At 38.6% G+C, this 26719-nt stretch overlaps 1 protein-coding gene across 1 annotated transcript in view; it reads left to right on the forward strand.

Moving 5' to 3' along the window:
- The first annotated feature begins 570 nt into the window (after window positions 1–570).
- MYBPC1 (myosin binding protein C1) overlaps window positions 571–26719 on the forward strand; it is a 48708-nt gene continuing 22559 nt past the window's right edge. Inside the window, exons 1-18 of the mRNA XM_074169057.1 lie at window positions 571–601; window positions 964–999; window positions 2146–2181; window positions 4668–4772; window positions 7102–7250; window positions 7599–7716; window positions 9010–9061; window positions 10692–10748; window positions 14179–14345; window positions 16611–16743; window positions 18393–18517; window positions 19711–19816; window positions 20123–20289; window positions 21181–21343; window positions 22585–22691; window positions 23952–24085; window positions 25240–25396; window positions 26074–26178. Coding sequence (XP_074025158.1) covers window positions 571–601; window positions 964–999; window positions 2146–2181; window positions 4668–4772; window positions 7102–7250; window positions 7599–7716; window positions 9010–9061; window positions 10692–10748; window positions 14179–14345; window positions 16611–16743; window positions 18393–18517; window positions 19711–19816; window positions 20123–20289; window positions 21181–21343; window positions 22585–22691; window positions 23952–24085; window positions 25240–25396; window positions 26074–26178 — 1948 coding nt within the window. The remainder of the gene's footprint in view (window positions 602–963; window positions 1000–2145; window positions 2182–4667; window positions 4773–7101; window positions 7251–7598; window positions 7717–9009; window positions 9062–10691; window positions 10749–14178; window positions 14346–16610; window positions 16744–18392; window positions 18518–19710; window positions 19817–20122; window positions 20290–21180; window positions 21344–22584; window positions 22692–23951; window positions 24086–25239; window positions 25397–26073; window positions 26179–26719) is intronic.

Genomic DNA, 26719 nt, shown 5'->3' on the forward strand with positions numbered 1-26719 from the left:
TTTCAAATGCTACATTGGTAATTTTAATTTTTTTCTTTTACCATTAGGCTTTTAAGACACTAAGACTTTTTGCAGATTTTTATCAGAAACTACTATCTCTGAGGTGTCTAGTCAACACACAAAATTCAAAAAGACACAGCAGATTCTTGTAAAGACAGTGTACCTTATTCTGTCTTTCTAACAATCGTGATTACAGCATTTCAGGTTTAATGCCAGTTTCATGGTTTTTCAGGCTTTTGATTTATATAAATATATACCTCAATGTACTCTATGAGATTAAACATTTTAAAATACTTGATAACAATTGCTTGTAGTCATTTAATACCTGATGATGGTCGAGTTTTAGTGTGATTAAAAGGAAAATCCAGTGTCTTCTGATAATAGTTCTGTCCTTATTTTAAATAATTCTCTTTTAATATGGTAAAAAATGAGTTGTTTGTTCTTAGCATTTAAAATTAATATTTTAATAAAGAAGTTGCAAAGTATAAATACAAGGGACTATTTTTAACTGTTGCATATCTTGATTTAATTACGCTGAATGCATATATGGTGCACATTTTAATTGCAGACATGGACATCAGAGAAATGGCATCTTCCTCAGGTCAGATATGTGGTTGACCTTGATTTCATTGTGGCTTTTTTGTATTTACTGTGGATTACATCTCTAACAAACAGAACCACTTAGCATCTTCCATATAAACTCATGATTTAATAATAGATCACAGTCCACATCTCATTTTTCTTTTACTTGCTTGAAACATTAAGGTTTACCATTTCAGCTACTGAATTACACAAAGCTTTCTTCATCAGTTTGAAGCTTCCATTGTGAATGCTCCTGACTATTATGATTTCTTTCCCTTTCTTTTGCAGGTTTTACTTTTTCACGTAGTTGTTTTAAAGCAGACAGTCATTTGTGCTTTCAGTTTCTTTATGTACCTTTTTTATTTGTATTTCTTTTCACAGATGAAGATGATACTTCAGTTAGTACTCCACCAGCAGGTTAGGACTGTGATAGTGCTTTGTGTGTGTATGTATGTATGTATTTTTCTCTCAACTATTAATGAAGAAAGAGGCCAAGCCATTGGACTGAACTCAAAACATATTAATTAGAGAAAAATTTTTGTGACGTGACTTACATTAAATTAATCTCTGTTCAGAAGTACAAGACCTTTGAACCAGATAAGTTCCTTTCTAGTCGTATCTTGGGGTCTTTGGTAGAACTTCTGCCATTGGAAGGTAAAATATCAGCAGTTCTGGAAGCAACTCCCCTTATCTTTTCCTATCAACAAAGATAAAGGGCATTTTTAAGGCTAGATTTGTGAGAAAATTCCAGAATTACAAATAAAACAGATGCCTTTTAAAAAAAAAAAAAGCAACAGCACAGGGGTCCATCATGATGGATGTGACATGGGCAAAATTTCTCTATTGCTGCTTAATATGTTTTTTAAAAATAGACTATAAATGAAACAGAGACCTTGAACAGTAGAAAATGTTTTGCAGTGTGTCAAATTAAAAACATCCCCTTAATTATCTTCACTGCCCTAAATGATCACATTTTCTTGATTTCTCTCAAAAGAACTTGCATTATTAACTTTGGTTTGTATGCTATCTGTAAAGTCAGTAGCAGCACATTGATTTACAGTAGTAGAGAATCTCATTGGTAAAAGCTAAATATATAAATAACATTTTAAATTGCAAACCCCTAAAATTTCATTTTAACTATTTATCTTATTTTGCTCATCCTAGATAAACAAATAGACTACTTAAGTAATTCAAAGTAGTGCCCCCTCAGATAAATATTGAACAACATAAATTCATCTGTCATCTGGAACCACACAAATCATGAAGAAAACATCAGCTTCACAGAACCTTCTAAATATGAACTACTAAAAAGGAAATCTTGAATAGGAATTAAATGAAATTAATTTAGATTTTCTAGAGAAAAGGGGGAAAGCCTTATGATTTTTTTTCTCAGCTCTTCACTTCCTTTTTCTGGTAATCAAATAGTTCCTCATGGGTCTGGTCCTAAATATCTAGTCTAATCTTCTTGCATGAAGAGTTAATGTTCCTTAAATCCCAATGATCTGAGGTCAGTTAAGCTGGGATCTCTGAGCTGGTGTCATCTAAATTGCTCTTCCCTTTCAGATGGGATGTCTAAGCCAGCGGAAAGAAAAGATTCAGGTGAGACCTCCTGAAAAACATGTTGAAACAATCCAAATTTTACATCATACAATTATTATTACTAAGTTATTTCTTAAAGATTATATTTAATTTTAATTGAATTATTTATACAGTATCAAACCCTAACTGCTGAAATGCTTTTAGGTTTAGAGCAAATAGGTTTCTAGCAGCTAAAGCAGGAGTGAGAAAAGGCTCTGCTGCACCAGACAGGACAGACATGTATCAGTGTTTTACACATACATACATACCTATCTATCTATATCTATTTCTATATAGATAGATACGCAACTACTCCCTTCCTCCACAGCCTACAGGGTGACAGTGGCTTACCTGCATCCCACCCACAGGCCCCAGGAGACTGTAGGAGAATGGCTTCTTCTCACAGCTCAAAGGACGGTGGGCAAAACTTAGAAAAATCATAACCTCTTTCTTCCTACCCTGGCAGGTAACGCATACTGCACCCACTTTTGTGGTTTCAGGATTTGCAGCCTCTGGAACAAAATGAGCAGCAGGTACTTCAACCATGGTTATTGACCTGGCATAGCCACCTATGCCAGCCCCCCGCGCCAGCGTCAAACCCACGTTTCCTTCCGTTTGTTTAATGAATTGGAAAATGTTAATATCTAAAGGTGATGATAATATTTAGGTGTTATTTTATGTGGTACTGAATTAATGACTCTATGTAAGCTTCTTCCATTTATTAAGCTTTGTCACATCATTTTATTCATACCAGTAACTCTCACTCATTCTTATGTTGTTTCCATATACTAGCATGTTACACTGGCATAATCTAAACATCTAGATTATAGAGAGTATATATAGATGTGTATCTATATATATTTTTGTTCATGTATGTCTGTGTATATGTTTTCATATATGTGTATATGCATGTGTGAATATACATGTATGTCTTTACCTGCAAGAAACATTGTACAAGCAGACATATACAGAGGTGTTAGGCACATCACCCAAAAGTCACTGAAATACTGAAAGGCGAAGATTTTTATAGCAAAGATACCTAACATTTCTATACCTTTTAAAAACTCCTAATAGACTTCAGGATAATAAAAACAGTTTGGTTGCGTTTTCCCATGGTTGTGTTGCATTCGTGAGGGAATGAGTTAAAAAGGTTCTCATAGTAGTAATGTCTCATAGTAGAAAGACAATTCTGACTTCTGGCAAATGAGTTTCTACAGAAAACCCTGAGCAGGGAAAGGAACTTTCCATTTCAAGACCAGGACTTGGTCACTTGACTAAGTGGGAAGTGTTGTGTGACTGGTTCCTCATTTATGCTATTTGTGAAACCAAAACCAAAAGAAAGCCAGCTTTTCTTCTGAAACAACTAGAAGTTCAAGGGGAACAAGGGAGATGCAGGTTTGATTTGAAGGAGACAGATGGCTTTTTTAATTATAGCTGTACATTTCCACATTTGCTCTGCTCTTCAGTACTACCAGGGCAGCACTGGCTTTACTCAGCTTCCCCTCTGCACTGGCTATAACCCCTCAAAAAAAGGAGATGTGGCATCTGAACTCTGCAAGTTCTCATTTGTAATATGAGACACGTGCTTTGCCTCTCTGTAGAAAGGGAGCAGGTAATGAACAGACATTCACTGACTTGCTCTCCCTGCTCTTTCTGCTAGGAATCAGCTTTGACCATGGTTTTGCATGTATTTATCCAAGATGTAACTACACAAAACCAGGGCTGTTCAGATAAGCAGAAAGACCAGAAACGCACAGCTGTGCTGGCACCAGTCTCTGCCCTGGGGAGACCATTCGCTCCTTCTCTCAGTACCATTGATTCTTTTGAGTTCCAAAATCCCAATTTCCAGAAGAGAAGGTGCTGTGTCTGAACATGCGACGGAACGATTTCCATCTGACAAACCATTTTTCTGAAAAATATTAGCCAATGCACATGGCAGGAGATGGTATTGACTGATCCCCAAACTCTCTGTTTCTATCATGGTACAAGAGAACAAAGTTCAAAAGCGAGCTTCATCCCTGCCCTATTTTGCAGACAAGGAGGAAAAAAACTAGCTTGTACAACTGAGCGAGTTTGAGCCTGAGACCCACCAAAACTGCAGCATACATGTTTTGTTTGTGCTTACAGCCGTTTGTGTTTTCAGAACCTCCATCTCTTCTGAAAAACAAAGAGCTGACCTTTGTGCATTGCCTCTGTAAAGCACCCATGGTTGAATGCTGGTGCCATTTGAGTTGCTCAGTACCCATCTTGGCTGATCAGGTTCCCCCCTCTTCCTCCCTGATAGTTTCATTTTACTGTCACGACAGAGGTAGCATTTTTTCAGGAACTGCATACAATGTGACAGCCAAGCAATGGATGTCGGTGTGACCAAAAGCTTACATATCTTTCAGGACATCTGAAGAGAGAGGTAATAGGGTTAGAGGGTTTAGGAAGTTCAGGTAAGTGTATTTTGGAGGGAATAAAACACACTTGGATGATTAATGTTTCCCTCTTTCTCTGCATCTCAGTATGGTCTCTTGGAGACGGAGCTCCAGAAGAGACAGAAAAACGCGATGACTCCCAAAGATCCACTTTATTTGTCGAAAAACCTCAGAGTGGTTCAGTGAGCGTTGGTAAGTGCTTTGAAACAAAATCAAAAGCCACTTCCAGAGACACAGAGACTGAGGCAGATCCTGGAAAGCTATGTGTGGTTCCTGTGACACTCAGCTTCTGCCCTCAGCTACAATTACTTCCACTGATTTTAGTTGGATGTGAACTCCACTCTTTGAAGGCAAAAAAGACTGTATGAAGAGAAGGAAAACCCAATTGTTTAATTCAAGACAAGCTCAAAATCTAATAGTTTACTGAGCACGGTGGGTAAGAGGTATAGTTTCTGGAGAAGAGAGCTGGTTACTGTGATGCTGTTGGCTGTAGCATTACTACTACGTCAGGAAGATCTACCCAAAGATCTGCAGTGTGGCTTAGAGATTGCTGGGTCAACTTTTGTACCCTACAGCTGTGTGTAAATTAGCAAGTAGACTAACAGGCGTAGCTCTGTATGGAATCTGGTAGGGTCACCCTCACTAACCATTCTGGGCGATTCGCTCTCGAATAGCTCTGGTTTTGTTGGGTGGTTGCTACACCTATTAGCAGTGGGACCACAGGTGGTAAATTCTCAGAGTACATCTTAATTTCATCCCGGAGGAATCCAGTTCAAGCAGCGTGAGGACTTTCTGTGTTGTGAACCAGAGCATAGTAAATGGGGACAGTCAGGAGGTTCACTTCCAAACTGCACTCCTGAGCCATACTAACATGGTAAGGAAGCTGCACCTTAAGCAGCGTAACAGCAATGGTGAGAAGTTCAGTACAGGCGACTTAATATGTCTACTGTGTACTTGGATACACTAAGACATGGTCGGATGGGGTTTTTTTCATACATAACTATTCATTTTCTCGGTTTCTGAGTAGAAAAGGAGCATTTTGGGAGCATTTATTTGGAAAATAAATCTAAGGAGTTACCTGGATTCTCCTCTGGAGACCAACGATGTTAGGATGGAAAATCAGCAGGGGCTAGGCAGTAGTGTTCTGAAAATTGAGATAGCTTCTACTATTCCCAAATTATTGATTAGAGAAGACTCTTTCCCCTCTCTTCTCAGCTTAAAGAATTAGTGATAGAAATGCATTAAGAGCTCCAGGCTTCCTTTTCCAGACTAGAGTTTGTGTTACAACTGCCTGGTAGCCTAGGAACACCTGTGCTTGTTTTAAGAAAGGAAATTCAAATACTGGGATCAGCAAGTTTGCAGATGACACCAAGCTGTGTGGTGTTGTCGATACACCAGAGGGACGGGATGTCATTCAGAGGGACCTGGACAGGCTGGAGAGGTGGGCCCAGTTGAACCTCATGAGGTTCAACAAAAGCAAGTGCAGGATTCTGCACCTGGGAAGAAACAATCCTCAGTATAAATACAGACTGGGGGATGAGGTACTAGAAAGCAGCCCTCAGGAAAGGGACTTGGGGGTGCTGATGGACGAGAAGCTGGACATGAGCAGGCAATGTGCTCTCGCAGCCCAGAAGGCCAATCACATCCTGGGCTGCATCAAAAGAAGTGTTGCCAGCAGATCCAGAGAGGTGATTCTGCCACTTTGCTCTGGTGAGACCTCACCTGGAGTACTGTGTGCAGGTCTGGAGCCCTCAATATAGAAAGGACATGGACCTTATGGAGAGGGTCCAGAGGACGGCCACCAAAATGATCAGGGGGCTGGAGCACCTCTCCTATGAGGACAGACTGAGGGAGCTTGGGTTGTTCAGCTTGGAGAAAAGGAGGCTCCGGGGAGACCTCATAGCAGCCTTCCAGTACCTGAGGGGAGCCTACAGGAAGGCCGGGGAGGGTCTGTTTACAAAGGCCTGCAGTGACAGGATGAGGGGCAATGGTTTTAAGTTGGAGAAGGGGAGATTTAGATTGGATATTAGGAAAAAATTCTTTACTATGAGGGTGGTGGAACACTGGAACAGGTTGCCCAGAGAGGTGGTTGAGGCCCCTTCCCTTGAGATATTCAAGGTGAAGCTCAACGAGGCCCTGGGCAACCTGGTCTAGTTGGGGGTGTCCCTGCTGACCGCGGGGAGGTCGGACTAGATGACCTTTGGAGGTCCCTTCTGGCCTGGACCAATCTATGAATCTATGAATCAATTCACCCATGACAGCATGGAGTTTTGCCTCAGTTTATTTATCCTGCTTCTCAGCATCTCAAGCTCCAAATTGACATGGGCAGAAGGCTTCCAGACCCAAAATCACTAATCTCTGTAATGCTGCAGTACTGTCACAGCCTGTGTGACTTACTGCCGTGGTGGTGGAGCTAGCACATGGAGACTGGAAGGTGCAGTAGTAAAAGAAACTTGTACAGACATGACTGACCAACCACATGTTCCTCAATGACTGCATTTTTCTTTTCTCTTTTTAAAAGGTGGGAATATTACATTTATAGCCAAAGTAGAAGCCAAAGATCTTCTCCGAAAGCCAAATGTTAAGTGGTTTAAAGGAAAATGGATGGACCTGGCCAGTAAAGCAGGGAAGCACCTGCAGTTGAAAGAGTCCTTTGAGCGTCATACCAAGGTGTGTCTTTGCTTTTCCTTCTTACAGGGCCAAAGCTCCAAAGCAAGCTTAAAGATCAGTTAAAGACAATAGCTAGAAATTCAAGAGCAGTGGATTCTAACCCTGGCTTCCCCATGCAGATTTCAGTGATGATCTCTGACCCTGCACAGACTTTTTTGTTCTCCCGGTAAAGGACAAGCAGTGGTGGGGAAATCAAAGTTTTCTGTTGCCATTTGTGGGTTCCATTTTCTTTCCAGAGATCTTTACTTGAGTTATTCCTTACTCCTGTTTTAGGTCTGAAAGACTTTTAACTTCTGTTTTATGCAAACGTATCACCCACATTAATGAACAATTATGTTTGATTCTTAGATTCACACGTTTGAGATGCATATCATTCAAGCTAAAGAAAACTACGCAGGGAACTATCGCTGTGAAGTATCTTATAAGGACAAGTTTGATAGTTGCTCTTTTGACCTTGAAGTCACTGGTAAGATTCCACTTGTATCTGTAAAGCTTTATAAAGATTTCTTTTTGTTTGTTTTTTTAAACTAGAAATGGCACCTAGTTTTGTTCAGAACCTTTAAAGGAAGTAATTCTTAAAGTGAACATTTTTAGCATAGAGCTCAGAGAATTTTCTTAGGTGTCTGTAATTTATTGTTTAAATGAATATTGGGTTAGATAGCATGTGAGACACTTATCCAAAAATTAGAAGAGCTGGCAGATAAAACTAGTACTGAAATCAAATCAGGCTCTGGCACGCAAGACAGAGAGCTAGGCTTAGGGCTGTTCAGAGAGCAAGGCTTCATCTGGCAACATCTGAGCAGAGGGACATGGAGTGGTCCCAGCTCACCAGTGCTTTGCACCCTGTTCAGGCATGGTATGATCATATCCCAGAAAGCTATTTCTTCCACTCTTCATCAAAATAAAGAATAGCACAATGTGGAGAGCACTGGAGAGTCATGCCTTTGTCTGCTTGGGTGTTATAAAAGGCCTTACTCTGGCAAACGTTAACCCACAGGCTTATCTTTTCCTTCAAGAGCAGCTCTGTCAGCACAACAATGCACGCATACCTGCACGACCAGCTTAAGAAAGATGGATGTCTTCCGAAATGCCAGGGCCAGCAGCCAGTGGACAAAATAGTTGGTCACCCTCCTGAAGCTAGCCTAGATTGGAGTGTTCGTTCACCAGTCAGGGGAACAGTTACAGTTAAGGGGACATTTGATGGCTGACTGACAGCCCAAGGAGCATAGGTAGGTGTGTGTCTTCAGAGGCCAGCGAGGCAAGGGCCAGCCTGGCTGCATCCCTTCCCTGGCTGTGGATCATCACTGTTTAATCTGACTCTGGCTGGCACAAATGGGTGAATCACACAAAGGGGATTCATCCTTGCACCAAGAACCAACACGAATGTGTGGCTGTATAGAAGACTGTCTCTCCTCTGATGCTGAGCATAATGAGAAAGGGCAAGATGCAAGCAGGAGAAAAAGTATAAGGAATGGGAAGACAAAAAGGCCAGAACTTGTGTATAGGCAGGAAAGGGATCAGAGAGAAACATCACAGAGACAGATCTACGCAGAACTGCAAAAAGAAGTTTAGAGAAATGCATTAGGTAAACTTAGCTTAGCATTGAGCAGCTCTGCATTTATCAGAACTTAATGCTAAAGGAGCAGCACAAACTATCATTGCTTAGCAGGAAACCGAAAAAAATTCATATGCCAAATTACACTGATTACATAAATTACATTAATTTCAAATTACATTTTTCATTACTGTTTTTTCATAGAATCTTCCCAAGCTGCTCCATCCATTGACATCAGATCTGCTTTCAAAAGAAGGTAACTTCAAACAGTGATCCTTTGAAGCTCCTCAGTAATGGAGGCTGGTAGCATGCACAGAACTAGCATCAATCTTGGCAGACAATTGTATCTAATATTTTTAAAGAATGTTTTTGTAAATAAAGATTAAAGAAGTGGGGTTTAGAGTGGCTGGTAGTGGGTAGAATGAAATAGTTACAGCACATACACAGTACATATGATATTAAATTTCTGCTGTGAAATTACAATGTCATTGCTTTAAGGGAAGATGGAATTTTTAAGGAAATTATGTATCTGTTTCTCTAAAGGTTTTTAAAATCATATTTTAATTCATTAAAATATTCTACTGTTTGTTTCCTAAAATTGTCAGCTACAATATGAAGCTTCCTGGTCCCAATCCTGTACTGATTAAATGTAGAGAGAAAATTCATACTTATTTCAAAAAGATAGGATCTGGCTTTATGTTATCTTACAGTAAAAAAGTGTGTCATAAGGCCATCATTGAAGAAAAACTACAAATAATATATTGCAGAGGCCATAAGATAAAGCATTGTGTCTGAAGTCTTTTCCTTTGTTAGTTACCTTTGTGATAAAATAGCAATTCAAACCAGTATAGAATGTGATAAAAATATCAAACCAGTATCGATGTCGTCTTTACATTTTGTGGAGAAAATTGTCTTAGAAGGACAGAAGTATTCACAATGAAAATGTTTAACAAACAGAAAATTAATGCAGTTTATTAATTTCCACATACAAGCAAAGTTGTAACTTAGAAGTAACTGCTTTTATTTAGAGAGATTTGATTTAAAGACTGAATGCAACTGATATTACATTCAAGGTGCACTCCTTTCTTGAGTACATTTTTGAAAAAATTGCATAACTATTCTGCCAAAGCAGATAAGGATATCTGAATATTTTCTGATTTTCTACGAATATCTTGCATCAAAATCTGGGATGAAATATTGGCATCATTTAATATTTACAGGATTTTGCCTTTATTTTTTACAAGTATTAAGGGCATTTCTTTTGTCTATATGTGCTTTATAATAAGATATTACTGTTTAAGGTCATATTATAGAAAGAAATGCACCTTCACAGCACTGTGATTCTATGTGTAAAGATGTACAATGTAATGTTTCTTCTTTTTTAACTGATTTCTCCCTTCATTTAGATAAAGGTTAAATCTTAAGTGTAATGCTTTGCAATCAGTATTTGACACAGCTACGCATTGTTAAAAGCACCACCCAGCACTGCAAATCTTTGTTTTACATTCATAGCAAAAGATCAGCACAAGTCCTTTGTTTTTATACACATACACTATGGAAATGAAAAACAAAGCTCGTTGTGCTGACTAGCTCACATTTATTTGTGTTACTGAAATCTAACACAAATCCTGGCAAATTTATGTATGCAGTTACAAAAATTTGTCATTGAAGTATAATAACAAGCAATACAAACCTTTGTGTTATTTTTCACAAGTGCCTAAGAAAACATAATTTGTGTGAAAAAGAATACAAGTTTGTGTTGATTTTATACCATTATTTGTGTGTCTGGACAGTGTTGAGTGTATGAGATGTAGAGCGTTTGCAATGTGTGTTGTCTAAGTCTTCCTGTATTAAACAAAGATTTGATCTTTTTCTATTAATAACAGCGGTGATGGACAAGACGATGCAGGAGAACTTGACTTTAGTGGTCTCCTGAAACGTAGGTGAGAACCAAGTGATGCAGTGAGCAGGTGTGGATTGCAAACCATTAGGTTCGCACACAGAAAGAGTCAGGTGTAGCATTAATAATTTCTTAAGAATTTTCTGACTTCATTTTTTTCTAACTATCATTCTTATAGTATAATATGCAAATGTTCAGTTAATTGTACCTTTAAGTGTGCAGAAAAGAAATCTCAGATTTGAATGCACTGGGAAAAAAGTGAGCCACAACCTAAAGAGGCCAATAACATTTAGTTTACTTGCCATGTCTTTTGTGTTTGCATGAAGGGTAGAGGGGGATAATTTCCTACACAGGGATGAGCAGTTCAGAAAATTGAGTCTGGTGCAAGAGTAAAAAACTGCAAGGGTCAAATTTACCTCTTTCGGTACATTTTAATTTTATTTTATAAGGCTTCTCATATGAAAAATCATGTATCGTGCTTTAAAACAGAGAAAAACTTGTGTTTCTCTGGTTTGCCTTGAAAATCTGGTGTTATGATAGTTATGCCTGTAGCTATTTCAGAATTTAAATCTAGTTTAGTCTTTTAACAGATTAAGACAAGATAGTTAATTAGCAATTTTTAAAATTTTATCACAGACTTTCTTTATGCCCTGGAAATAAATGACAACTGACCACAGAGAATTGGAAAAGGAATTAGAACCTTTTATCTCATCTAACACTTACTCCGAAAGAGGAAAACCCAATATGCAGTATTAATTATGTAAAAAGTTCACAATGGGCTCAAGGGCTATGATGTTGAGGACAGTATTTAAGCAACTAAAGCAAACAGGAAAGGTTGAAGGTAAAAGAAGTTAGTGAAAGAATTACCTGAACCAATGCAAACCCACCAGGTCTTTGGTTTTTCAATCTTCTCATCCCTAATTAGGATCTTCAGTTTGACTTTATCATACTAATACAATTTACCATGACAGTTCTCATGACTGCCTGCAGGGTGTTTTATTAGCAACATGAGACTTGCATGTAAGAGGGTCTTGGTGGTTTTTGTGGAAAGAGAAATGTGGTTTAAGAGTCATTATCCCTTCACTAACAAGTAACTCACATTTTTTCTAAGATAAATACTGTATAGCCATAAACATATAGTATACCTACCGTGTGGTTAATGGGAAAAGCAAACTTTTAGTTTTTAAACACCATTATTTGATATTGGTCAAATCGATTCATCCCCTCCTTGCTTTGGGCACTGAAATACAACCTCAGTCTTCTGAGCTTAATTGAATAAGATTGCTAATTAAGCCCCAGTGTGAATATTAATATCCATTTTTATGAAGATAAATAGACATTTTCATTTTAATTTTTTCCAAGAGGCAATGTTGCAGGTGCATTCCTTCTTTTTTGTATGGTTTTATTACCAAGGAAAGAGCGAGAACTTTTCACCTGTGGTGCATAATACTTGAAACATGTTTTTAAAAAAAGCCTAAATGCATAGAATCTATGTACTGCCTATTTTCTAATTTCGTGCTGGTCTTGCAGGAAGACAAACCAGTTCTTATCTCAGTAAGCCACTCTGTGACTGGCTTTGCTTCCTCAATGCAATGGATCAGTAATGACACGAAATTCCAAAAGGCACAAGATCTCAAAAACACTCAAACATTTAGGTCCTGTTTTTTAAAAGGTACATCTTTCAACAAAATGCACATTTTCAGGGAAAAGATCTGAAAGTGCTTTTGTGAAGAGGTCAGTCTGCTTGGGACATACCAACTATTGTTTGCCCGCTACCCACAGCAGAAACTGTTATGGTTTCAGAACAAAGTTGGTTTGCTCTAAGTGTCAAAATTTGTTCTCCAGTTACACAAGAGGAGGAAAGAGTCTGGAATTATTTATTTCAAGCTGGTTGAAAACCAGGATACTCTAACTGATCCTCATTCTCAACTACTGCCTAATTTAAAGGGGTACATTATCGTGATCCCCATGGAGTGTACCTCCCCCTAGCACGGAGAGGCATTGGATGGCAAGCGGCCAGCCCTAGGAGAGGAGAATGCCACCCCATGGGGTGTGTCAGCTTTTACATATGTTTGCAAGCTGATCTCGACTTGCCACCACGCAGAAAGAATCTCACTGAAACGCCAGTGTTTGCTGTACACAGTCACTCTCCAGAAAGCACGAGCACAGATAAAAGTAAAAGGAATGAAACATAAAATTACATACCTAAGACTGTCTGACAATAATTCTCTCAGTGAGCAGCTTTTTTCCTTTTTAAAACAACACTGACATACTACAAAAATTAATAAACTTCATGAAGTAAACAGCAAAGTGGTTTTCCATAGTTCTTCATCCAACCATACAGAAATTCTAAGGGATCTCCAGTGCTACTTCTGTATATGTTAAAGAAAACTCTCTGTCAGACTTGGTTGAGCTCACGTCTAACACTTGCACACTCCAGTTCAGAATTTTTTATTTCTCAAAGGTTTATTTTCTCGCTCTTTCGCATAAGTACTGATTTTGTTAGATCAGCTAGATCAAATCAGAATGATTCTCGTCCAATCCTAACTAATTTACAGGAAAAAATGTCTAGATTTCTGCTCCAATTCCCAGATTGTTATAGCAGTTCGCTTTTTTGAGCTAAGCTGTCAATCTCGAAAATTATCATTTTGTTTAGCATGCTTCCATTGTTCTCTCATTTAATGGCTGCCATTGTGAAAATAATTATACTTCTCTTTATTGGTTGTCTTAGCCTGGAGTTGCAGATAGTAAATACGGTATTGAAACTTCTGTATAAAGGTGATGCTATTCACACAGGCCTCTGAAAACACTTCCTGCTCTTAAGACTGAGATAAACATGGAAGCCAACAGATCCATCTTGCAAGTCCAAGCTGGTGTGGAAATCTCCAGTTCCTATCCATATGCCAACTTTAAGTAACTCTGAGAAGCACTGGTGTAACTATAAGCAGACACAGATTCCCTTGGATTTTAATGCCCTTTCATTGGTCACCCCTAGTGGCAGTTACAGGAACTCAGGGTTTGAAAGCATCTTCATATAATTATGAAATGTACATATCGGAGTCAGATCTCAGTGTTGCCATCATAAATTATAACTAGTTCCACTCAAGTTACAACAGGTAAAACTGATTTAAGTGGGATTAGCCCATATGCTATTATAGTACTACATTTTCAAACTGTATTCTGTGGGTTTTTTTAAATAATGCAGCAATATAGAAACTCTCGTAACTGATGACATCAGAAAAGGCCAAATTAAAACTGATATCCAAATTTTGCCCTGAAGAAGCGTAAAATAAGGTGTGAATATCATTCTGAGCTATTCTACTCATACTAAGTGAAATAAAAAAATGTGATGGTGGCCTTCAAATTTTGATCAGAACATTTCTATCCTCACCATAAATTCAGCTTCACCCTTTTTTATGGGGTGGTAAAGCCTCGCTAACTCTTCTCCCATAATTTTTTTTGGCTACTGTTAGGGAGGTTAAACAGCAAGAGGAAGAACCTGAGGTAGATGTGTGGGAGCTCCTGAAGAATGCCAATCCCAGTGAATATGAGAAGATTGCTTTTCAGTATGGTATCACTGACCTGAGAGGCATGTTAAAGCGACTGAAGCGCATGCGCAGGGAAGTGAAGAAGAGTGCAGGTATGTATAGGGCACAATATTCTTATGTTCAGCAATCAAACATGAGCGTCCACCTTAAAAACCCAAACTTGCTCCATTTCTATATAAGGGGTCTTGCACACTACAACTCAAGCCTTATTACTGCAATGGGTTAATCCTGAGAAGTCTTTGGTCTTCTGTGGTTAGTGTGAACACCCTATCCCATTCAGTGCTTACCAAAAGTGTCCCTCCCTCTTGGCCACACAATAGTTCCAACTGGAACAAAGTCCCCCAGTTGTGCAGAAAGGTGTTATCTGATCTAACTGTATACTAAATAGTATAGAAATAAGACCTTGTTTAAGATCTTCTGCTCTAAAATAGAGTCACTCCAAACACATTGTTTGCTCATTTCATTTTGTGCTTAATCTGACATTCCTCTGAAATCCCAGCTGTACTAAAACCCCTCCACCCTGTGCTGGGTGGGGGAATTCAGGCCTGTCTTTCCCCATCTACCCTCCTCAACAGTATGAGTGGTGTAATACATACCTAAATATATATACATGTTTATATGTATGTGTATATATATTTATATAAAATATATGTATATGTTGCATAATACACACACACACACATATAAATACAACATACTATCCATTGTACTATTATGGCATTTGCTTGTTCCTGGAGAGCATTTCAGAACTGGTTGCAATATGTACATCTGCTGTTCCACCGGTTTCCTGGAGGAGTCCCTTTTGCGTACATGAAATCCCCCACAAATCCAGCTGCAATCCAGCTGCCTGATATGCCCTCTCTCCTCATCCATTACCTCATACCATAACGTGTTATGTCACTACACATTAATTTTTATTTATATTTTTCATTTGCTTGTGTATCTGATTTGGGCCACAGTTGAGAGAGGGAGAAATGGAGTTAATGGACTTTGGATGAGCCACTGGGGTGGTTTCTGTATCCAGTGGAGCTCTCTAAGGGATTTGAAGCCCAGGGAAACTGCTCACCTTCCCCCAGGAGTCTGGAGTAGGGCTGGAAGCTGGAGCAGGAATTGCATAGCTGGCAGCAAGAGCTGCTCCCTACCCAGATGCATCATGTGGAAGTGCCTGAATGTCTTACTGGGAAAGGGCCATCTCTCAGCACCAGGGATCACTCTGTCTGGTCCCTCTCTCCAGTTCCCTGGTGAATAGGACAGAGCTGCCAGCTATATCAGGATTTTTCAGTGCACAGGGTTTTCCCTACAGGAGGGGCTCTAGGTGTTGGGTAAAATGTCAATCTATAGTAATGACAGGATGAGAGTAGGGTTTTCTTCCCCTTACACCACCTTTATTATAAATTGGATAGTTTTACACTGCAACAAGATACATAAAAATACTTTTCAGATTTAATAACTCTAATCCTCTTTTGTCAATATATTCAGTCTCCCGCAACCAGACATATGCATGATATAAACCTTAGCAGAAATAGATTACTTAGCTGTGGGCAATTTGTTTGGGGCACCATTTATTTATTTATTTTTGAGACACAAGTATCTGCTCCCCTGGGTCTAACTTCTGCAGCTGGCAATATCTAAATGTTGATGTTAAACGGTTTTGAACTGTTTGAGTTGCACCTGGCCTTACCTTGCCCGGAATAACTTGGCCTACATTTGCACATCTCAAAGAAACTTCGTGAAAAGCCCCATTAGGATTCACACGTTAACAACTTTTTCCTGGTTTCAAATATTTTTGCACATGTTTTGCAGCTGTAACATTTATCACAAGTGGAACTGTAATGTACACCTTGCAACCCACAGAAAAAGTCAGGAAAGCCAATCTGGCTTTGAGACAAAGCAATATGTTTATTCTGATAGTGGGAGCTTAATTAGAATTTTAGCTTAAAATTTCCTGTTAACTTAAGTGGTAGTGCTAATAGAGAAGTTCTTTGTAACAGATTTACTGTAAATGATTCCATGGCACCAGTTGTATAGCTTTTTATTCTGACATAGCACTTCTCAGCAAGCTGTCAAAGCTACATCTACCCAATCCTATTCAGAATACAGTCACACCACAAGGTCAGGAAGATATACTAGCTTGAACTCGGTCAGGATAATCAGATCTGCGCAGCTTTGCACTTGTTCTAATGTTTCTAGAAAATAAACTGATTCATGTGGACTAGCCTAAGAATATAGAGCGATGTATAACATTGTGTACATGTATTCTGACAGCTTCGGTGAGATTTATGCAATGCCATTACATAATTCATATTCTTACTTGTCTTCTGATCTTCTTTTATAATAACACTTGGCTTCCACAACAGCTTTTGCCAAAGGTCTTGATCCTGCATATCAGGTGGACAAAGGAGGTAAAGTAAGGTTCATGGTGGAGCTAGCAGATCCAACAGTGGAACTCAAGTGGTATAAAAATGGCCAAGAAATACGACCAAGTGCAAAGTAAGTGTGTTTATCATATGTAAGTGATAAAGTGGGTACACATGTACTTCCTTGACAAATGTGTTGCATAGATCTATCTCTTTGCTCAGGCTGCACTGATTTTATTTCTGAATTTCACTATACATGATAAGTATGCCAATGATGCTATATTGCTCATGACCCAGAAAAGTCCACTCTGTGCTAAATATTAACACAGATTGGCTCCTTTGCCTCAAGAGAAAAAAATTAAAGATCCCCAACAAAACACAGATCCATTTCCTAGTGGTAGTTTTTTAAAAATCAGAAAGCACTGTGAGCAAATAAATCTCTTGTCCTCAGTATTATGTCCGAAGGAGGTCAGAATCTTTCTACAGTAGTTGGGTGCTAAGAGAAGAGATGTTTAACATACATATTTACTCACCTGGCTCATAAACCACCCGAGAAAAGGGGAGCAAGATTTGTCTCACCTTCCACTACCCAGCTAACGCTCACATTGAGGTCAGCAACCTGCATTAGCTCAAAGTGACTTCAATCATGCACAACAAATCTCGGGAACACCAGCTTCTTCATCATTTGTATCACCTGCATATTGGTTAATTGTTTGGCTTTATCTAGAAGAAGTGCCTTTGCAGGTGCAGATACTTGAGTACAGATAAAGCCACAGCTGGAAGTTGAGCCCAGTCCTTAGTGTGGGCACAACCAGTTCTTACAACCTGATGCAGAAAATCTCATTCCAAAATCAGACACAGCTAGGAATAATTATGTGCAACCAGTAATGTACAATGCAATGTTCCTTAAATGTTTCTCAGCAGCACAAAATCCTAGCAATTTTCTCCTCTGGACTTGTGAAAAAATAGTAATTAGCAAAAGCCCTTTTACAGAGAAGGGGAAGATTTCCTTCATTCTGTTGCTGCAAAAGTCAATGAAGGATTTTGATTAATATTCATGGTTGACAAAAAATGCATAATAAAGAGGGTACCTTTTCTTTAGCCCCTTTATCTGCCATGAGCAGTTCCGAAATGTTTCACAGGCAGCAAAAGGATACCTCTCCACTAGAAGGACCTGGATTGAATGTTCTAATGCATTTCTTCCAGGCTGCAGAAGCAGCTGTCAAATGCTAATGAGCTTTGGTCAGTACAAGCCTGGAGCAGATCTAAACTGGTGACATAAAGGTGAAAGGCACCATATCCCATTACCAAAACCCCATATCCCATTACTGATCTCTTGTGCCATCTGGCCTACCAATAATATTAACTTCTTAACCTTGGCTATTATTTTACTTCCCAAAAATGTTAAGAGTGTTGGAATGAGGATGGTGTCCTGTTACTGGTTATTTTCATCTTTACTCATCTAGAGTTTCAGACTCCACTTTATTTGCCATCCTTCAGAGCCTGCTCATTTTTTTTTTATTTTTTTCGTATCACCCAAGCCTGGGATTTTGGAACAAGAAAGAAGATGCTCATTGTCACCCTACATGATAGCTCTTTTTGTTAAAGAGTCTATGACAGTTCTGTTGAATCTCAGAAATTACTTCCCAGGACAACTTTTCCAGTTCTATGTAAAAAACCCAGGATTTTCACCTCTAATAATCCCTAAAGAATTTTCTACATAAAACAAAAGTGGTCCAGCAGTTTTGCTAATGTATCTTTGCTGTCTTCCTGTTCAAACAGATACATTTTTGAGCACAAAGGTAACCAGCGAATTTTATTCATCAATAATTGTACGATGACAGATGATGCTCGCTACTATGTAACAGCTGGTGATGAGAAATGCTCCACAGAACTGTTTGTGAGAGGTAACTTCGTTAGCTTGCTCCTATTTCACCTGATATAAATTGGTGTGGCTTCTGTGACTGCAACAGAAAATCAGGAGGGATCTAGTTCAGTGTATTTTTGTATTTGTACTGGCAGCCCTTAGGATCACTGTATTTCTGTGATCCCTGATCATTGTTTTTCCTCATCCCATATTTAGTAGTTTAGTGAAAACCCTGAAATGGCGATATGGTTGATTTCATAATGTGCATTGGTATCTAGTGGAGTTGTGGTTCCCTTCATAGTTATAAAACCATTTTGGAGACTTGTTTGTCATAGTGTTGGCTTTCCCTATGCTCTTGATACTGATACTCTTGACTCAACTGATCTGTTTCAAGTACCTTCAGATCTGGCTTTCTAGCAGTTAGTTTTCATTTCATCTGCACAGATTTAAGGGAAGACTCTATCAAAAGCTATGAATGGGTGGCCATTTCTTTACCCTTTTTACTCCCATAGTGCTGATAGTCTTACTCATTCATGGCATCACTCATGCATGCACAATGAAACAAACAGAAAACCAAAACTTACAGTGAGAGAAAAGAATAATCAAATATTTCTGAAAGCTATTTAAAATAATTGACCCCACTGCCCCTATCACAGGATAACTGTTCTACAATCTCTTGCTATTAAATAAACCTGAGTTTTGAGAGCAGGAATGGGTGAAACTAATAAGGGCACTGCGTTATGTCATCAGGTCATCTTATTGTGCAGAACGAGCTATAGGACCTAATGAAAACACAGCTTTAAGAGAGGGACCTGTGGGAGGCAAGAGGGGAATTTCAGCTTCACACGTCAACCTGTCTGGACAAAATGTCAATAAAAAGGGATGCAAGGCAGGCATTAATGTGAACAAATGTGGGGTTTTTTTTTATTTAGTACATTTCCTACTAACATCTTAAAAGGCAATGGCTTTTCTGATTTAAGGCAGAAAAAGCTGCACTGAGACTGATGTTTAAAAGACATGTAGATGTGGCACTTAAGGATGTTGTTTAGTGGTGGACTTGGCAGTGTTTGGTTTACGGTTAGACTTGATGATCTTAAAGGTCTTTTTGAACCTAAATGATTCTATGATATTACAATTTTAAAGTAGTACTATCTTCTATAGCATGATTTCAAAAACTTCTTTCACTTAGTTTTCTCTCACAGATTGTAAATCTGTAATTTTCTCTTTCCAAAGATCCTCCAATTTTGGTGACCAAAGGCCTGGAGGATACCAGTACCTATGTTGGTGAACGAGTAGAACTGAGCTGTGAAGTGTCTGAGGATGATGCAAATGTGAAATGGTAAGCAACACTTTGAACAGATACTGTTTTCCTTGAGAATAAAACCCAGAATATTTTAATTGTAGGTAAAAATGTGGGTAGCTATTTCCATACCAGTAAGCCTGAAAATTGTTAAGAAAATCTCAAGAAAGCATTACTAAAAAATGTAGCAAAGCAAAAATATCCTTACACATTCATGGGTGATATTATTTAACCTTTCCTTGTGCCTTAAGTCTTATAAAGTCTTCTCTGGAAGTTTCAATCTATGGGAGTCTTATTTGTACAGGACATCTATTGGAAAAATAATCATTCTTTGTTTTCTGTTAGGTTTAGAAATGGTGTAGAACTTCCCAATGACCCTAAATCTCGGTATCGAATTAAGGTTGAGGGTAAAAAACACACTTTGATCATAGAGGAAGCTGCAAAAAATGACAATGCAACTTACTCAGTAATGACAACTGGAGGCCAATCAGAAGCTAAGCTTTCAGTTGACTGTAAGTATAATTCATTGATTCTATGATTCTATAATACATCTTGCTCTTGAATTTGTATGTCACAGTTTACTGGTTTATAGAAATAAATAATTTGCCTGCCTTTTCCTGGGTTTTTAAAAGGAGACTTAACTTCCATACCAATTTTTTTGCTTCAAATCTCCAGAATGGTGGCTTTCCTTTAGACACTGTTTGCAGTAACAAACAGGCGATGAACTCGTCCTGCTTGAAAACTTTCTGTAACTCCATTAAGATGGAAAACAATGCCATCCATCCAAAGGATGGGGTGAGTTAGGCAGTTTAGCAAACATGAGAACAAGTAGTTTATGAAGTTAAGCTTACTGGCCAGTTAGCCTTTGCTAGCAGGCTGACAAAACAGGTTGAGAACTACAGTCCCCACTTGTGATGAACTACTTTGGTAAGTCTCCTAATTATCTCAGATCAGCTGGGAGATTTATGAGAGCAGTGACATCACTGTTAGATTATGGGAAAGGTGGGTTGCAATCCATCCTAGTGCATAGGTCAGGGGGGTCAGGTCTTTCACTTCTTGAAAATTTCTTAGTGGACACGGGGAGATAGAAACACCCTATATCCAGCACCCAAACACTAGAGAAGGGACAGCATTCAAATTATGCTCCTGGGCTTAGTTCTTCTACTGGCAGTATCCATGGGGTTTCCCTAGTCAGGGCATGGGTACTTTGGATCACCCTTTCTAAGGCATTGGAGGTTAATTTATGTCGCTTATGTATTACTGGTATTTCTACTTGAGAACTTTATTATTGGAGGCATTTTTCTGATTTGAAGACTTTTGTAATGGCTAGTAGCAGCTCCATGACAGAATCTTGAACTACTGTTTGATATTAGAATTAATATCTCTGCTTCTGTTTTCCTAAGTGAGACCACTGAAGATATCACTTGCACTAGAAGACCAGACTGTGAGGCTTGGACAGGAAATCCACCTGAAGTGTGAGATATCTGAGAATGTGCAAGGGAAATGGTATAAAAATGGGCAACTGGTTGAAGCTAGTGACCGTGTAAAGCTTTATCACAAAGGAAGGTAAGCCTGTTGTGTATTGACTTGACTTTTGATGGAATGACATTGTAGAGATGGCCAATATGTGGGTTACTTTGCTGAAAATTATCTGGCAATCAAGCCTAACCTCTGTCCCTCAAACATATTTATTTTTATCATCATAAAATCCATGTCTCTTTGCCGCCTTTCATAATGTTGTCTTTTGGCTGTGGAGGACAATAATCAAATCCTTGATCCATCTAAGTTCAAGCTATTAATTTTTCTTGACACTGTTGTTGCTGTTAGTATGGGATATTAAGTAGTAAAGTAAAATAATTGTTAGACATTATTAAAAATATATAGATTTTAAATGTCTGTTTTTCTGGTTGCTTCTGTTTGTGTCAACTCAGGCCATATATCCCTACCCATGCAAAGCATGTGGAGATATCATGTCCCTTTGCACTTATAATCTGTCCTTTTTCATGGGAAGTTTGTCAGTTAAAAACAAAACAAACAAGAACAGGTGCTACCTTTAACTACACCCCCTTCGCTTCAGCTTAGCAGACCATTCATACAGCTTGGAACTGCACTTGTGTAGATACTCCTAAATAGGCTATGAAATATTTGCATTGACTCTGTAACACTCACTAAGTTATAGTAAGGGACAAGTGCCAGCTGTGCAATGACCCCTTGGATTGACATAAGGTGAAGGAGCTCCTCACGACCCATGTAGGCCCGTAGGGTGAGGTGAGGGCAAGGGGAGGAGGAAGGGTACAGCAGGTGATAGAAGAGAAAAAATATCATACTGGAAGATGCAGTTAGGTAGTAAGAGCAGCATGTATTTTGCTCACCCATTTTTTTTTATTCTGGCAAACAAATAGTAGATTGGATTCTGCCACAAAAAATGGTCTAACAAAAGTCAGAATATTCTCAGAATGGGATCATCTGAAGATTTCTTTTTGAACAACCAAATTACAGTCTGATGGCAGCAGCACAGAATCCCTGTGTCAAAGAGATTACACTCCTGTATTTTTCTACTTCTGTGTTCAAACAAAAAAATATTAGAATTGTTTACATTATTTGGTGGTTGTTTCAATAATATTTTGTACAAATCACGCAGCATTTAATCAGCTAAAATACCACTAAGCAGCCAGAAAAGGAAACTTAGTCAGTAATTTTACTGACAGATCTCCTGCACAGATCTCCTAAACTTTTCAGTTTTTCCTTATAACTTCAAGCAGCCTTCAAAAATAATTTACATTGATTTCTTTTTCAATTTTTTACAGAATCCACAGATTTGTCATAGCGAGCGCTGCTGTTGATGATGAGGGTGAATACATGTTTGTACCAGATGCCTATAATATTAATATTCCATGCAAAGTACATGTTGTGGGTAAGTATAAGGCATATATATAACATTTCTTCCTCTTACCTTTGGAAACTAGGAGCAGTGTGAAATATCCTTGATTACAATCAGTTTGTTTCCTCTGAGCAGGCATCTACCAGAGAAAACAGACCTGCTGCTTTGGCAAAGTGCAAGTGAGGTAGTCAGAGAGCGCTTTGCCTGTGCTCAGGATCTGCTCATCATTTACAAGCCTGGGGGAAGCTCCCAGGGAAGGCTTCTTGGCGTTTGATTCCTAAACCTAAAACACTATTAAGAGACTGTGTAAAACACCTGTTGCTGTCCTCTTTTTTCCTCTTGAAAGAAGTGTTGTCCTCTTTCAAGAATTGGCTTGCTGGCATTGCAAAATGTGATTTAGTTTGGTAAAAGATTAGTAGAATAAGCACATAGTTACCTCTTCCCTAAACATGCTGAATGATATCTACAGAGCCAAATATTTCTGGTCAGCTTTTATTCACTCAGCAAAACAGAAGGCTTGTTAATGATCAGTCTTCCAAAGGAAAATAAAACAAGGTATTGAGTCTACCCACAACAATACCTCACTGGCTTTTAACTGCAACCAGCAACTTGGAAATCAAAAGGAAAGCAATATAAATGCCAAAGTTTTAGAAAATATGTTCTGTAATTGAAGCTGTAAGAAGTGGGATATCTGTGTTAAAAAAAGTATTGGCAAGGTTCAGGGAGAATGAAGAGGGAGAGGGTACTAAAGGGGTATGCTCACCCATATAGCTTCCAATACTTAAAAAAAGTTGTAAAAGAATATTTATCAGTTGTTCTCCATACACATGGGGTACATAAAAGTGACCACCTCATTTTCAGAAAAACAATTTAAGTTAAGAAAACTTCTGAACTGTAAGAACAGGGATGTCTCAAGAATGGTAAAAGGTGTCATAGAAAGCCTGCAGTGGAAATACTCAAGAGCCACTTAGATGAAATCTTTCTCAGGAGTCACCTAAATATACATAATTCTGCCTCAGGAAGATAGATTTTTTTTTTTTTTTTTTTTTTTTTTTATGGTCCTGCTATTCCAAAATTTCTATGGTGCCATGATTTATTTTTCATCAGACAACTATTTTCTTAAAAAGAATATTTCTTCACAAATTTTCTTCCTAACAAAAAATCAGTTGATTAAAAATACTGGGAAAATCCAAAACATAGAGCATATTTCTCTATGTTGCAGACCTGTGCCAGGTCAATGAACTCTCTGAGTGGCAGCCACATGGCCAATTTGGACAATCTCTCCTTTTTCAGATCCTCCTAAACTCCATCTGGATGGTCTTGGGGAAAATAACACTGTGACAGTAGTGGCAGGAAGCAAACTACGACTTGAGATCCCCATCACTGGCGAGCCAACTCCAAAAGTCGTGTGGAGTAAAGGGGACAAGGTACACTGTAATCACTGTCATTATACATGTTTCTTTAGCTTAACAAGGGGCCTTTTTTTTTTTTTTTTTTTTTCAAAAAATAACTATTCGCCTTGTGAAGACATTGACTTTAATGGCAGAAAATAAGGAGATGTATTTTTATCTAAAAAACTGTTCTCACTCAAAAATGAAGGGTAAAATGGATAAATTATTTAGTAGCTTTTGGGTCTTTTCGGGAAAGCTGAAATTAATGAAGGAAAAAGACAGTTTTGCTAGAAATAAATTGTGAAAGGGGAATGATATATGAGATACAGAAGAAAACTAGTGAAAATCTATCAAATGTCTACTTTTTCTGTACATACTGCCCAGAATGGCTGCCAGATTTTGACAGGAAGCCATCCTATGGTCCGGTTTTGGAAAATGAATGATAAATTCTGATGGAGTGTCAAGTCTCAAATGAAACAATAGGCTGGGCAACTGGTGTCTTGCATCTGGTGTCTTTATGCAAAACTTTGCACAGATTGATCCCTGGCTGTGTAATAACAAAAAGCCACTTTTCACATTTAAATTTTCACTGTGGTGTGTGGAAGCTGGAACACGCTACTATTACCGGATTCATCAGACCTATCTGGTCAAATCTCTGACTAGTTTTTTTTTCAAATATTAATTGTAGTATCACCACTGTGGACTTGTCCAAATAGGGAATTATTCCAGGAGAGCTCTTACTCCAAAATATGTACCAGAATTTGAAATCTGTGAGCACAAACTACTGACCATTGCAATCCCTCTGACCTTTAAACTGACCAAATTACATTTCAATATGACTTTTGGGAGAATACACTACTCTTCATCAAATTAATGCCAGCTGGTGTTGATGAAAGCATGTTTTTCTCACAGGACAAGCAAGCCTAGTGCCTCTTCCTTTGAGATGCAATGGCTGAACTGAATACTAAACAGTTATCATATTTGAAAGTTATTTATTTGTCCCTCAGTTATTTTGTCTTTTTTTGTGATCATTAGGTGACTGAAATTCTGAGTTCTAGCATGTTTTTTTCTTACAGTTGCTTTAGTATTTTTGATGGTGTCCTGTACTGCATTTGGATTTTTATTTTTGAGCATTTTGATTCTTAAATCCAGAAACTATGACTTTTCCCTCTGCTTATTTTCATTCCTAGATGATCACAGACAGTGGAAGAATACGGGCAGAAACATACCCAGACAGCAGCTGTCTGGTCATTGATACAGCTGAGAGGGAAGATTCAGGTCCTTTCAGAATAACGTTAAAGAATGAGGCGGGAGAGGACACAGCTCTAATCAACATTAAAGTGGTTGGTAAGTCATGCAGAACAGTGCATAGGAGTCATGTCTTTTATCATAGCCCTTTTCAGTAAATTCTCCTTGAAGAGCACTACTTTTCTGCACCCCAACAAGAGGCAAATTCTTCCTCCATCTGAAGGATCTCTTCTGTATATGCTGTCTTCCCTATCTACCAAACTGTTGTAGATTCTCAGAAAACTTCCATTTCCCTGTTAGTCCCCGTTTTCAGGTGTGGAATTGAGGTGCAAGGATACTAACGCCCAATGCTACTGAAGGACACATAAGCTTAGCATGGGATTTAAGTAGGAGTTAATCATCACCCCACTGCCACCTTACGCTGCAGGGGCCAAACTCATGCAGTTGCCTCAGGCTGCCCTTAACTCCCTGTTCTCCATTCTCCATGTGGCTGTGGGCCCTGTCTTACCATGTGCCCTCAAGTGCCTCTCAAGTGTCTTGACTGTGCTGAAGAGCTTGGCATTTATCGTTTCCCAACCACCTTCCAGGATTCACAAAGACCTTCTTTCTCTTTCTCTCCTCATTAAGAACTCTTGCACTTCAAAACTATCCAGATTTGTTTCTTATTTGACATTTTTTATTTCAAACTATGCAAAAAGAAGAAAGCTTTGGGGTTTTTGTTGGTTTGTTTTTGGTTTTTTGGTTTTTTTTAATACTATTTACTTTGTTTACAACAGATGTCCCTGACCCTCCTCAGGCACCAAATGTGACTGAGGTGGGTGAAGACTGGTGTGTTATGACCTGGGAACCTCCAGCAAATGATGGTGGATCACCCATCTTAGGTACATGCTTTCTTTTTTTTTTTTTTTTTTTTTTTTTTTTTTGTAGTGATGCTCTAATATAGACAAAATCAACAAACCCCAAATAATGGCGACGACAGGATCAGAGTTTAGCTCAGGCCCTAGAGACCTGTATTTCAAGTATCCAGTTGCAAGAATGCTCTACCCAGTCTTTGACTTCATGAGATACCTGTTTTTCTAATGCTTTGAGATTTGTTTTCTTTTTTATGTTGCCACATTATTAATCCCCCTACTTGAAAGACAACATCTTATAATACCAAACTTTGAACAGTTAGCCTGTTTGAATGTTAGCGTGAATTTCAGATACAACTTACTGAATAAATTGGAATATCTTCTAATACAGTGAACCAAGAGGAAAGTCAGAGGGGCGCAGAGGCCAGCAGAATCAGGTCCTTTTCACTCTGAGTTAAATACAGCAGTGTTGTAAGTGAAGTAAGAAAAGAGCTCATACAGGGCCATGAAAGCAAACAGATGAACATCAGATTGCTTGCAGCGGGAAAAACAATAACCCCTAAACTACTCT

Source organism: Numenius arquata, chromosome 2 (genome assembly GCF_964106895.1).
Source record: "Numenius arquata chromosome 2, bNumArq3.hap1.1, whole genome shotgun sequence".
Classification (NCBI taxonomy): Eukaryota; Metazoa; Chordata; class Aves; order Charadriiformes; family Scolopacidae; genus Numenius; species Numenius arquata.